General features: G+C 45.0%; 1 protein-coding gene across 4 annotated transcripts in view; it reads right to left on the minus strand.

Annotated features, from left to right (window-relative positions):
- The window catches only part of abr (ABR activator of RhoGEF and GTPase), a 144617-nt gene that overhangs the window by 53474 nt on the left and 78643 nt on the right, over window positions 1-12500 (minus strand). For 2 of the 4 annotated variants that reach the window (XM_030792128.1, XM_030792126.1), the window contains 5 exons: window positions 10361-10529; window positions 7820-7942; window positions 7261-7336; window positions 6904-7008; window positions 2606-2680 (listed from right to left, as the gene is read on the minus strand). In XM_030792128.1, the coding sequence (XP_030647988.1) occupies window positions 2606-2680; window positions 6904-7008; window positions 7261-7336; window positions 7820-7942; window positions 10361-10529 (548 nt within the window). The remainder of the gene's footprint in view (window positions 1-2605; window positions 2681-6903; window positions 7009-7260; window positions 7337-7819; window positions 7943-10360; window positions 10530-12500) is intronic. The other 2 variants (XM_030792129.1, XM_030792130.1) reach the window with 1 other exon arrangement.

Consider the following 12500-nt stretch of genomic DNA (forward strand, 5'->3'; position numbering starts at 1 on the left):
ACAGATGCAAAACTCACGCTCTCACACACACACACGCATGCATGCACACACACACACACACACACACACACAATGGCTCTTTGAGGCAGTATAGAGGTTTGGGGGAAGGCCAAGCATGTTGGGGGGGGGTGGGGGTGAGGTGTACAGCTTCCTCACAGATGTCTGTTTGTTATCACGTACAGCTCTGGCTTCAGGGTGGTCACACCACACACACTAATAACATTAATGTATTCTTTCTCTTACTTAAAGACAACTGGTAATACAGTGGAAGGATAGCTGGATAGATAGACGAGTAGATGGACGTATGGATGGAAGACTGGGTGCTAGTGTGTGAGTAAGCAAGTAAGTGAGTGAGTATTTCAGTATTTTAACTCACTCACAGTCGTGATAACTGGAAGTTTAACCTCATCAGGAACAATTCTCTCTTCCACGGTCTGTCACACAGTCATATCTACAGTGCTGTAGTAATGTAATGTAATGTAACAGCGTGCACACACACACACACACACACACACATACACACACACAAACACATACACACACACACTGACACAGACACACTGACACAGACACACATAACATCTCTCTCTGTCACACAAAGTAACATGCAGAAATTCTCTCTTTCCTGCTTTACGTACACACATACATGCACGCACACATACACACACACACACATACACACACACACACACACACACACACACACACACACACAGGAATTCTCTCTGTTACTTACACACACACACACACACACTGTCAGTGCGTGTAACTGGGGCATTGCTAGGGTCTGGTTCTCTGGAGAGAGGAGAGACTGTGAACTAAACACACTGGATTTCTATAATAAGCCACAGGCACAGTCCTGTCCAGTCTGTCTCTAAAGTTGGTCAGTTTTGCTGGTCTGTCCTTAAAGAACACCTGAATGAAGTCCATTCCCAGCTCTGCTGTGCTGCTGTCTGAATGACTGTGGTCTGTTCCCAGTGGCTCCGCTGGGCCCAGTCCCGTACTCTCTAATGTTATGTGAAGAGCCTTTGACATGAAAGGCTTTGATGGAATGTGATCCACTGGGACTGTTACTGAGGTTTAACCTCCGTCTGTTCTCCCTCACTCTCTCTCCTTCTCTCTTCTGATCTCTCTCCCTCTCTCCCTCTCTCTTCTGCTCTCTCTCCCTCTCTCTTCTGCTCTCTCTCCTTCTCTCCTTCTCTCTTCTGCTCTCTCTCCCTCTCTCTTCTGCTCTCGCTCACTCTCTCTTCTGCTCTCGCTCACTCTCTCTCCTGCTCTCTCTTCTGATCTCTCTCCCTCTCTCCCTCTTTCTTCTGATCTCCTGCTCTCTCTCCTTCTCTCTTCTGATCTCTCTCACTCTCTCCCTCTCTCTTCTGATCTCTCTCCCTCTCTCTCCTCTCTCTTCTGATCTCTCTCACTCTCTCCCTCTCTCTTCTGTTCTCCCTCACTCTCTCTCCTTCTCTCTTCTGATCTCTCTCACTCTCTCCCTCTCTCTTCTGCTCTCTCTCCCTCTCTCCTTCTCTCTCTTCTCTCTTCTGCTCTCTCTCACTCTCTCCCTCTCTCTTCTGCTCTCTCTCCTTCTCTCTTCTGCTCTCTCTCACTCTCTACCTCTCTCTTCTGCTCTCTCTCCTTCTCTCTTCTGATCTCTCTCACTCTCTCCTTCTCTCTTCTGCTCTCTCTCCCTCTCTCTTCTGCTCTCTCTCCTTCTCTCCTTCTCTCTTCTGCTCTCTCTCACTCTCTCCCTCTCTCTTCTGTTCTCCCTCACTCTCTCTTCTGCTCTCTCTCACTCTCTCTTCTGCTCTCGCTCACTCTCTCTTCTGCTCTCGCTCACTCTCTCTTCTGCTCTCACTTACTCTCTCCTTCTCTCTTCTGCTCTCTCTCCTTCTCTCTTCTGATCTCTCTCACTCTCTCCTTCTCTCTTCTGCTCTCTCTCCCTCTCTCCTTCTCTCTTCTGCTCTCTCTCCTTCTCTCTTCTGCTCTCTCTCCTTCTCTCTTCTGCTCTCTCTCCTTCTCTCTTCTGCTCTCTCTCCTTCTCTCTCTCCTTCTCTCTTCTGCTCTCTCTCCTTCTCTCTTCTGCTCTCTCTCCTTCTCTCTCTCCCTCTCTCCTTCTCTCTTCTGCTCTCTCTCCCTCTCTCTTTTGCTCTCCTGCTCTCTCTCCTTCTCTCTCCTTCTCTCTTCTGCTCTCTCTCCCTCTCTCCTTCTCTCTTCTGCTCTCTCTCCTTCTCTCCTTCTCTCTTCTGCTCTCTCTACTTCTCTCCTTCTCTCTTCTGCTCTCTCTCCTTCTCTCTGTGAGAGGGAGGTCTGACAGTGAGCTGGACGAGGTTTGGTCATGCCTATGTGTGTAAATGTTCTATGGTGGTGAAGGTGGTGGTAATGGTGGGGGGGCACTGTCCTGGAGGAAAAAAAACCCCACCCCATCTATTCTAACATTAGTCTAACATGAGACATACGAGAGAAAGACAGACAGAAAGAGAGAGAGAGACAGACAGAGAGAGCAGGAGGGAGAGAGAGAGAGAGAGAGAGAGAGAGAGCGGGAGCGAGAGAGCAGGAGAGAGAGAGACACACACACACACACAAACAGAGAGAGAGCTGGGCTTTGACTCACTGGCTGACTCTTTGAAGCCTTTGGCAGAGTGAACGATCACATGAAGGAATCCATACAGGCCCGGTGACTCTTCATCTGTAACAAACCATACACAAACATTCAGTCAACATCTCTGTAAGAGTGTGTGTGTGTGTGTGTGTGTGTGCATGCACGTGTACTAACGCCTCTCACACACACCCTAGCACGCTCCATGTCAGACACAGGGAATAAACCCTGACTGAGCAGGAGTCATAGGAGGAGGGAGGAGAAAGAGAGATAGAAACAGTGAAAATGAGAAAAAGGAAAAAAGAGAAAGAGAGAGAGAGAGAGAGAGAGAGAGCGCATACAGAGATGAAGGTGATCAGGCTATCCAGTTCTCCCAGTTTGTTTTATTCATCTTTTGAAATGATCTCATCCCAGACACTGAGCCAGTCTGCCTTCCATTTCTCCCTCCTTTCACCTCAACACCCCAACCCAAAACACACCTCAACCCCCCAACCCAAAACACACCTCAACCCCCCTACCCCACCGCCTTCCTCCATCTCAAATCAATCTGACCACTTCCAAATGTGTCTGATCACATGACCCACCTGTACAGCCTGGGTCTACAGGAGGCTGTAATCACAGACAAATGTGACAGATTCCTCATGAAATACACTCGGTGCTTAAGTGAATGAGCGTGTGCAGTTTCTTAGGCAGAATAACTACTGTCAAAACTCACTGAGAAAAACAGAGAGAGAGAGAGTGAGAGTGTGTGTGTGTGTGTGAGAGAGAGAGAGAGAGAGAGAGAGAGAGAGAGAGGAGTCTGTATTTATCAAGCAGCTGGCTGCGTATGCATGAGACTTTCACGCCAAGTCTCTCTCTCTCTTGTTGTGTGTGTAGTTTTAGTCTGCTGATATCCTCCTCCTCTGTGTGTGTGTGTGTGTGTGTGTGTGTGTGTGTGGTCTTTCTCTTGCTCACTAACAGAACCGCAGGGGATTTAGAGTTTAGATAATAAATATCAGACTTCATGTCTCTCTGTGCTGTGTTTTCCTGCTTCAGCGTCTTAATGGATTCCGCCTCTTAGATACTTCACACACACACACACACACACACACACACCTCTCTGCCATACACACACTACCCCACAGAGCTGTGTGTCCGCTTACCATAACATTTTGTTCAAGGTCTGTTTTATGTTTTAACTCTGAATACACCTTTAACAAATTCTGATCCTGGATCAGTACTCACACCTATTTCCCATTAAAGCTTTCACAAATCTGTCAGTTAGAGATGAATTAGGTGAAAGGTCAGAACACACGTTTGTCCTTTGTTAACCTTTCTTGAGAAAGACAGTGTGAGGATCTTTTTTTTTTTTTGGTTTAAAATGTCATTTAGGTCACAAGAATAATAGATTACAGACTTGCATCGCACAGGGATATCTTATATCTTGTATCTTATGGGTGTGATGTGTTACAACTAAGGAGATAGTGGAAAAAAAAAAACAACACACACACACAGCAGTCTCCTGACGTGAGAGAGTGTCGTGTGTTTTTTTTTTTTCCTCCTCCTTTGAGAGACAGTTGGTTTGTGTGTCTTGTCTTTAGAGATGATTCTGTATATGTGTGGCATGAGTACAATGGGACACCCTAAACCAAAACTATGTCAGAGTCAGCTAGGGTGGCCCTGACACACACACACACACACACACACACACACAGACTCATGGTTATTTGTTCTCTCACGTGTCGGGCTGGTCGGAGATGAAAAGGGTGCACCGCTCGTTCACTTCCCGCTAAATAAACGGAGCAAGAGGATCCTGCAACCTGAGCACTGAACCCTCCTCAGAGAGGGGACACACTGATACAATACTGCTCACTGTGTGTGTGTGTGTGTGTGTGTGTGTGTGTGTGGTCAAGCCCGCAAGGTCAGACAGTGACCTACTTCAAATGTGAGAGGAAAACAATTACCCTAACCAATATTCTATGTGTGTGTGTCTGTGTGTGTATGTGTGTGTGAGTGTAGGCATGCACGTGTGCACGTGTGTGCATGTCCCTTTCAACCAGAACACAGAGACAGAAGGAAAAACTCAGCTGGTGTGTATTACCCAAGATCGTCTTTCCCAAACCAGTGAGTGACCACTAAAGAATCTCTCTCTCTCTCTCTCTCTCTCTGTCTCCCACATCAAGCCAAGAGCACATGCCTCTTCCCTAAAGCTCTTTGTTACAGTATAAAACCCTGAACTCAAACCAAAGCCCATCAGTAATGACAGTGATCTCCCTACAGACCTCTGCCTCTGACAGACTCCTCCTGCTCCTGCTCCTGCACTGGAGGAGGACAGGCTCCTAAAGACAAGCACAGTGCTCCTTTTGAGTGACAGTGAGTGCCCAGCGAGTGCCTCCCTGCCCTACTTCTCCCCCATCTGAAAGTGTTCACCGTGATGGTATGTTACTCATAATCAAGACGGATTCCCAGAATGCCCTTCTTCTGTCAGACTGACTGAGCCAATCAAAAACCCTGAGAACTGAGGGGGTGCGCTGCGGACTCTAAGGCCGAATGCACTTTTCTTTTTTTCTGAGGGGGGTGGGGGTTGCATTCTTTGGCCAGCTGGTCTGTATTTCACCCCATTCCCTACTTCTTGTATATCATAACACGAGGCAGGCAAAGGGAGGCACAGAACGCGTCCACTGGGGGTGGGGGGGTGGAAGGCGCGTGCACGTGCCGTGAGGAGGCTTGATAAAAGCTAAAACTGTGTGGAGAAGCACCTCAGCAGAGAGAAAAAAGTGCATCTGTCTGGGTGTTAATGTGACCTCTGAGCTCTAGCTGACAGATCTGTGGATAAAAAGACTTAAAGTACACAGGAGGTGTTCAGCTGACTGTAAGTAGGAAATGAATTGTCTCTAAATCACCACTAGGGGGCAGTACAGACCCTACCAAACGATGTATATACTATAGAACGAGGGAATGACCATATTTGGTATGATCCTATAAAAAGCATTCAATTCCCTTTCAGACCTATAAACGTGAAATAGCCCAATTAGGGAATCAACGTACATTCAAATGTCTATCAAATAAAATTTGAGAAAACCGCAGTCATCATCTTGCCTCTCCAAAAACAAAAGCAAACTGTCTCGTGCTTGTTTCGCACTGCTGTTCCATTTTAAACAGAAAAGGCTGTTGATATTTGAAAAGTCTGCGCTGGAGTTTTGCCATTCTGTCTGTTGTGAGGAAAGCTAAAAAAAAAAAACAAAAAAAAACTAAAATTTTCCAACAAACTTATCCAACATTAATGATTAAGGACTGGGCACTAATACAGTATTGTTTCCTCAGACTAATTTCCCTCAAAGTCTGTTCAGAGAACATTCTGGATTCAAGGCTTAGTCTGATAAACTCCTTCTCCAACAGAACAGCACAAGACTGAGGAAACAATCCACAACTTTGTTCACTTAACCGATGCTCTTTATTACACACGCCAGGGGTCGAGTGCATTATACAAGCAAGAGACATGCAATGACCCGTCATGGATGGGATTTGAACCCTGCAGTCACTAGATCAGTTCCTTCACCACCACACCATCAGCATGTCACAGTGGCAGATCTGTAACCTCTTAGCACTGGTTTACACTGTGTGAACCCTTGTGTGGAGTCACTTGGACACATTCCTATATGTCACAACATACAGAACTGAGCTCTAAGTCTGACTAATCAGAGACACGGTCCTCTCTGCTCCTGCAGAGGGTGGGTTCCCTCGCCGGTTCCCTCTCCCCTTTTCATGTTCACCCCCCGTTTTCTGTCTCTGTTTCTCTCTCTCTCTCTCTCTCACGACTATGAGCGCGCACCGTGGGGGTTGACAGATGGCTTTAATGTCATCCAAATCCCAAACAGGCACGTATCAACTCCCGTCGCAAAAACAAACAGGACGGACCGGAGAAGCGCTCCCCCCCCCCCCCCCCGCCCCAAAAGCAACACGGCACAGGTTATCGGCAGATTAGAACCAGATTTTAACCCAGATTCCCTTTTTTCCAGGCCTCTCTGGCTTTTAAACTCCGGAGAAGACCGAGGGAGAGTTTACGAGAAAACAGTACTGTGAAGGAAGGGGAAAAAAGAAAAAAAAACTAAAGGAGGTTTTTTAACTCAAAGCAGAAGAAGAGAAGAGAATTGTGGTTTGGATGCAGCACATCGTCGGTCTAACACAACATATTCAGGAGACCCAAATGGTTTATTAAAAACAGTGGTTATAAATAAACATTATAAACTTGAGAAATGTGTGTCTCTGTGCTTGTGTTTATTGCTCTTAGTAAATTACACAAGAGCACGTATAAATAGCTTCTGGTGACTCACCGTCTTTGTTACTGGTGACGGGGATATTGTGGACGGTTCGGAGTTTGAAGCAGGAGCTGGTGAGAACCTGCAGTTCCACAGAGCTCAGCACACAAGCCTGTAGATCTGTAGAGAAAACCACCCGTCAGCTAACAGTTAGCTCACACACCCGCTTTCCACAGATCCGTCAGAATCACATCGGTCAAACTGTGCTCATGGCAACTGCTTTTAACAAAGTAAGTCGTATAGTTACATAAACAAAGAAACAATCAAACAAACATCAGCTGTTGTCAGGAGCTGAAGTTTATGGCGATGTAGCCATGGGAGACGGGGAACAGACATCATACTGATTGAGAAAAGCAAGCCATGTGCTCTAACCTTTCTTCTGTAGCTTTTGAATACTCTCTCTCCACTCCGACCTCTCGTAGTCTGATGACAGCAGGAACAGGTAACTCTGTACACAAAGAGAACACAGCTTTGTTTTACAGGCAGTGAAAATTATGTTCACAAGAACAATGGCTCCCCCTAGTGGACAACATTACAAGTACTAGATATTTACAGTACATAAACCATATAACAGTTTCACTCATGAGAGAAGTATTTAATTTTCCAACGATAAAGTGAATTGGTTTAATTACGACACATGCTAGGAAAAAGCAGAGGTAGCACTGGTTGACAGGCACTGTTATCACTTATGTTATATGTATGACATACATAACATATGTATGATTATACACATTTCTATAGGATCATAGGCTTTTCCTTTGCCAAACACCTGACTGAAAGGTCTCTATACAGTACTTCTATCAGAAGAACTCTTTAACCTCATGGTGTTTCTGTCTGATTGGAGTGCTGAACATCACACATACTGTAGGCTGTGAGAAACTTCTGGAATGTCGGGATATGTGGAGATGCAGTGAGTTGTGCTGGATCGTACCTTGCCGTGTTTGTTGTGGATACGGAACGGGATGGTGGGAGAGTGTAAGAGCAAACACGACTCCTGTTCGTTCATCTTCTTCCTCAGGCGATCCACCGCACGGCTCTGCCCCTTCACTGCCTTCTGTACACACACACACACACACAATAACTTTATGACCAAAAGCTGAAATGTTTGGCCCTCAGACCTGTATTGTCTTAGTGGTTTTGAATGGTATTGTTGGCTTTGTGAAATGTGGGAGACACTTTAAGTTAAACGGCATGTTTTTAATCACTGGGCTGATTTCCTCTCAAACACACACACACACACACACGCACACACACACACGCGCGTGCACACACGCGCACACACACACACATACACACACACACACATCCCTGCTGGGAAACAATGTCAGAGCGCAGACTGATCAAAATCATTTTAATCACAGCGCTTCCTGTTCTGATTAGCGTCTCTGTGTCCTCTCTCTCTCTGTCTCTCTCTCTGTCTCTCTCGCTCTCTGTCCCTGTCTCTCTGTCTCGTTTGGTTCCTGGCCAGTAAAACTGGACCTTTTAAAGTCTAGACTTCTCTCTGTCCCTGTCTCTCTGTCTCGTTTGGTTCCTGGCCAGTAAAACAGGACCTTTTAAAGTCTAGACTTCTCTCTGTCCCTGTCTCTCTGTCTCGTTTGGTTACTGACCAGTGAAACAGGACCTTCTAAAGTCTAGACTTCTCTCTGTCCCTGCTCCTCCACACATCCCTGTCTCTCCTGTACGCTCCCAGTGAACCTGAGGTTTCTGCAGAGGAAATGAGACAGGCCGATGTTTACGTGGGAACCATTAAAAATAAAAAAATTTTTTTTAAAAAATGTAAAAATTAAAACAATAAAAAAACCTCTCTGTCAACGTGCATGTTTATAAAGGTCTGACTGGATATGATCATTATCTGTGTCCTTCAGTCCGAGAACTAATCAGAGACAACATTCTTTTGGTATTACTCAGTGTGTGTGTGTGTGTGTGCTCTTTTTGTGCATTGTGTTTGTATCTGTGAGCCAGCATGGGACAGGGAGTGCATGTGTAAGTTACAGTGAAAGAGCTAGTGTGTGTGTGTGCGTGTGTGTGCGCGCGTGCGTGTGTGGTGTAAATATGGTGGTGTCATGCGGATTGCACCTTATAATGAATTTGTTGCTCTGTGTTTCACACTGTCAGTGTGAGGGGGAAATGAGTGACAGTCCAGTGAGAGTCTATGCCACTGAGGAAAGCAGCCCTCAATCAATGTGTATGTATATACACACCTATACACAATACACACATACACCTCTCTCTCTCTATATATATCTCATATATATATATATATACACACACACACACACACACACACACACACATACATACACACACACACATATATATATATATATATATAGATACACACAGAGAGAGACAGAGACAGAGAGAGAGATAATACATATATGTATATGTGTGTGTGTTTGTGTGTGTGAGAGAGAGTGTGTGTGTATATTTACATATACGATTGTGGTAACTCTTACTGTCAGTGAGCATAAACCCTCTGACAACAGGATGGCCTGCCCACATAATCAAGCTCACTTCCACAAGTGTGTGTGTGTGTGTGTGTGTGTGTGTTTGTGTGACTGCACATACAAAGATGGGGAGATAGAGAGAAAGAGAGAGGGAGGTGAAAGGAGAAGGTCACTATGACACCCTGAGGTAATTTGGCCCCAGGAACATAGAGTTGGAAGGTTTAAACCGACAAGCGCCATTCTGGCGCCAACCACCCATTTGTCAGTTTCCAGCTACGGGCCCCTGAGTGGGCAGCGTGACTTTACCCTGACGCCATTTTGGCTCAAACTGGCTATGACCTCACACATTCCACCCAGTTTTTCCCTGAGTTCAGTATGAAAACACAGACGGGCACTAAATTTAGAAGAAATTTAAAAAAAAAAAAAAAAAAATCAGTCTCCTGCATGCCTTGGAAAGAAGCTGACGGGCCAGGCTAGGTATAAACCACGCGTTAATACAGTCCACGGGCCAAGTCAAAGTCTTTAGCATGTGTGGTGCCTGAACAGCACACAAATCCACTAATCTGCTCTGTTATCAGTAATATATCAATCACCTGCAATCAATATGGTTCTACATTTACAAACAATGCTAGCAACTAATATAAACAAATGATCTATTCATATTAGAGGCTGACGTTATTGGCACTCAGGCTTTGTAGGAAGCAAACACGGATAAAAACAGAAGTTGGAAAAGTGTCACATAATTAGTTAGGTGGACTGACTGACGTAAGATAACAGAGAGATCAGCTCTGTACGTCAGTCTATCATTTTGGTTTTTTTGGTTGTCAGGTTCTCTGGCTTTGACGTTTGACGCTCACAGTCGCATGACAACACCTATAATTTCAGCACTTACTTGCCAGGACTATCTGTTGTGTCTTGTCAGCTTAGCTATGCACATGTTGCATGTATTCATTATGTAAGTCTCTCTGAGGGAAGGCGTCTGTGGTGTGAATAAATAAATATAAGGTAGGCGTAAAATGTCTCACCTTCTCTTTCTGGATCTCGTTCTTGATGACGGAGATTTTGATCTTCATCTCCTCGATCTCGTGCTCGGGCAGCGTCTGAACGTGAGGGCAGGTGTCCGAGTCGTCAAGCGTCTGGAACGTCAGGTCGGCCAATGGGATGTACCACTTACACTCGTACTGCTGGTGCCTCCTGAAAGAGTGTGTGTGTGTGTGTGTGAGAGAGAGAGAGAGAGAGAGAGAGAGAGAGAGAGAGAGAGAGAGACAGGTGGACAGACAGAGAAAGAGAGAGAGAGAGAGAGATTAGTTTTCATTTACCTTATGTCATCTTTTGTTCTTTGCTTCAGTTACATTTAAACATCTCTACAACATTCACAGATTAAGATGACTAACATCTGAATGTTTCAAACACTGGGTGCACTGCCTCATAAAATCTCTGTAAAATGATAGAGAAGAGAAAGAGAGAGAGAGAGAGAGAGAGAGAGAGAGAGAGAAAAAAAACTGAATAATAACTAGAATCCAGTTCTTTAAAATTTCAGTGAAAGAGAAAGGGAATGTGGGGAGTAATCTTTATCTCGGACTCTGTTGTGAAATAAAATATAATATCAGAGATTACTTAATCGCGTAAAAGCCCTGCTGACAAAAACGATTTTGACTCAACAGGCACTTCCTGTCAAACCGATTTACACACTGAATCCCATCATTAACGGCCTTAAAATAGCGTTAGCATCATGACTAACAAATGCGCAGAGACGAAGGCCGCCGGGTGGGTAGTCAAACCGATCGCTCGCCGGGCCTGTTATTTAGACATATGAATCACAAACTTCCGTCAATCGACAGCGTATACACAGCATGACAACATACGCTAATAACAGTTTATTACGTCAAATACGGTCGTCTAATCCCCTTCCAACGACGAGAGTTACATCAGCACGGCGTACACAACCAGAATGACAAAACATTTTCAAATTTAAAGTTAGACGGAAACTCGCGTTCAAACAATTCGCGACAGCGAGTCCTGTTCAAATTTTGAAAAATTTCGGATGAAACTGCTTTTGCACGCGTCTGTTTCTATTTGAGATCATTTTAGAAAGCGTCAAAGTTGCATCCACTTTGCAGTTAGTGTGTTGTGTCAGGGGAAGAAAGTGGGTGACAATTCTCTGCGGGCAAACTCCAAGGATTTCGTTTTCGCTAGTGTAGTTCAAGAGCTGTTTGAAAGATCAAGGTCAAAAGGCATACTGGCCAACTTGACATCAAGAGCAGCTTTTTTCCAATTGAAATGGCGAGTGAGCAAGACACAGTGGGATTCTGTGAAAACGACTCGAAAAAGACCTGGATTTGCCGGCATGAGCGATGGGTAACATTTCACTAGAGAAAAGGATTTTTGCCTCTCTTAATACTTTCGTAAACATTTAGAGGCAGAGGAAGTTCAGGATAGGGGAAGGTTAGAAGGAGGTAATAGAACATCTATGTGAATTAATTTACAAACACGCTTGCATGCTTTCCCATTCACTTTGTGTTCTAGCTCATTGTGTCAAATGGCTCCACACAAACTATTCATAAATCAATGCTTGTCTGTCAGTTCTTATGGCATATCTGTATGGCATAATTCTCCTTAAAGTGATATTTTCCTCTGTGTAATACACCTCTATTCAGCGCTAAGCAACCTGGCATTGACCCTGAATATAATCAGCATAATAAATATCTCCCATCCACTCCACTTACACGCTGGCCAATTACAATTAAACAGCTCTAATTCATGCAAATTAGGCATGATGAATATTCATGTCACTGTCATCGCAGTTGAAGCAGGAACAAACTGCGCCGTAACAAGCAGCATCTGAGTGGCAGGCAGGATTAATGCAGACACACTCTGATCACTCCAGACAGGTGCAGAGAAAACCAGAGGCACCACTAGCCTAAAAGCATTGATTTGGGGAATTAGGATTATAATCGAGATTAATTGGGATGTCGCGCTAATCCTGCTGACTCAGGGCACCTGGGCTGGAGTGTGTACACAAATGTCACCATGGTAACCATGGCGGGCTCTGCCCTTCAAATGCATATCCAGTGAAATCAAACCGGAGGGCTGTGATGATATACTGCAGATGTCACACGGTGACACTGGCCATCAATCACTGTTTCCCTGACAACAGTAACCACA

Source organism: Chanos chanos, chromosome 15 (genome assembly GCF_902362185.1).
Source record: "Chanos chanos chromosome 15, fChaCha1.1, whole genome shotgun sequence".
In the NCBI taxonomy this organism is placed as follows: domain Eukaryota; kingdom Metazoa; phylum Chordata; class Actinopteri; order Gonorynchiformes; family Chanidae; genus Chanos; species Chanos chanos.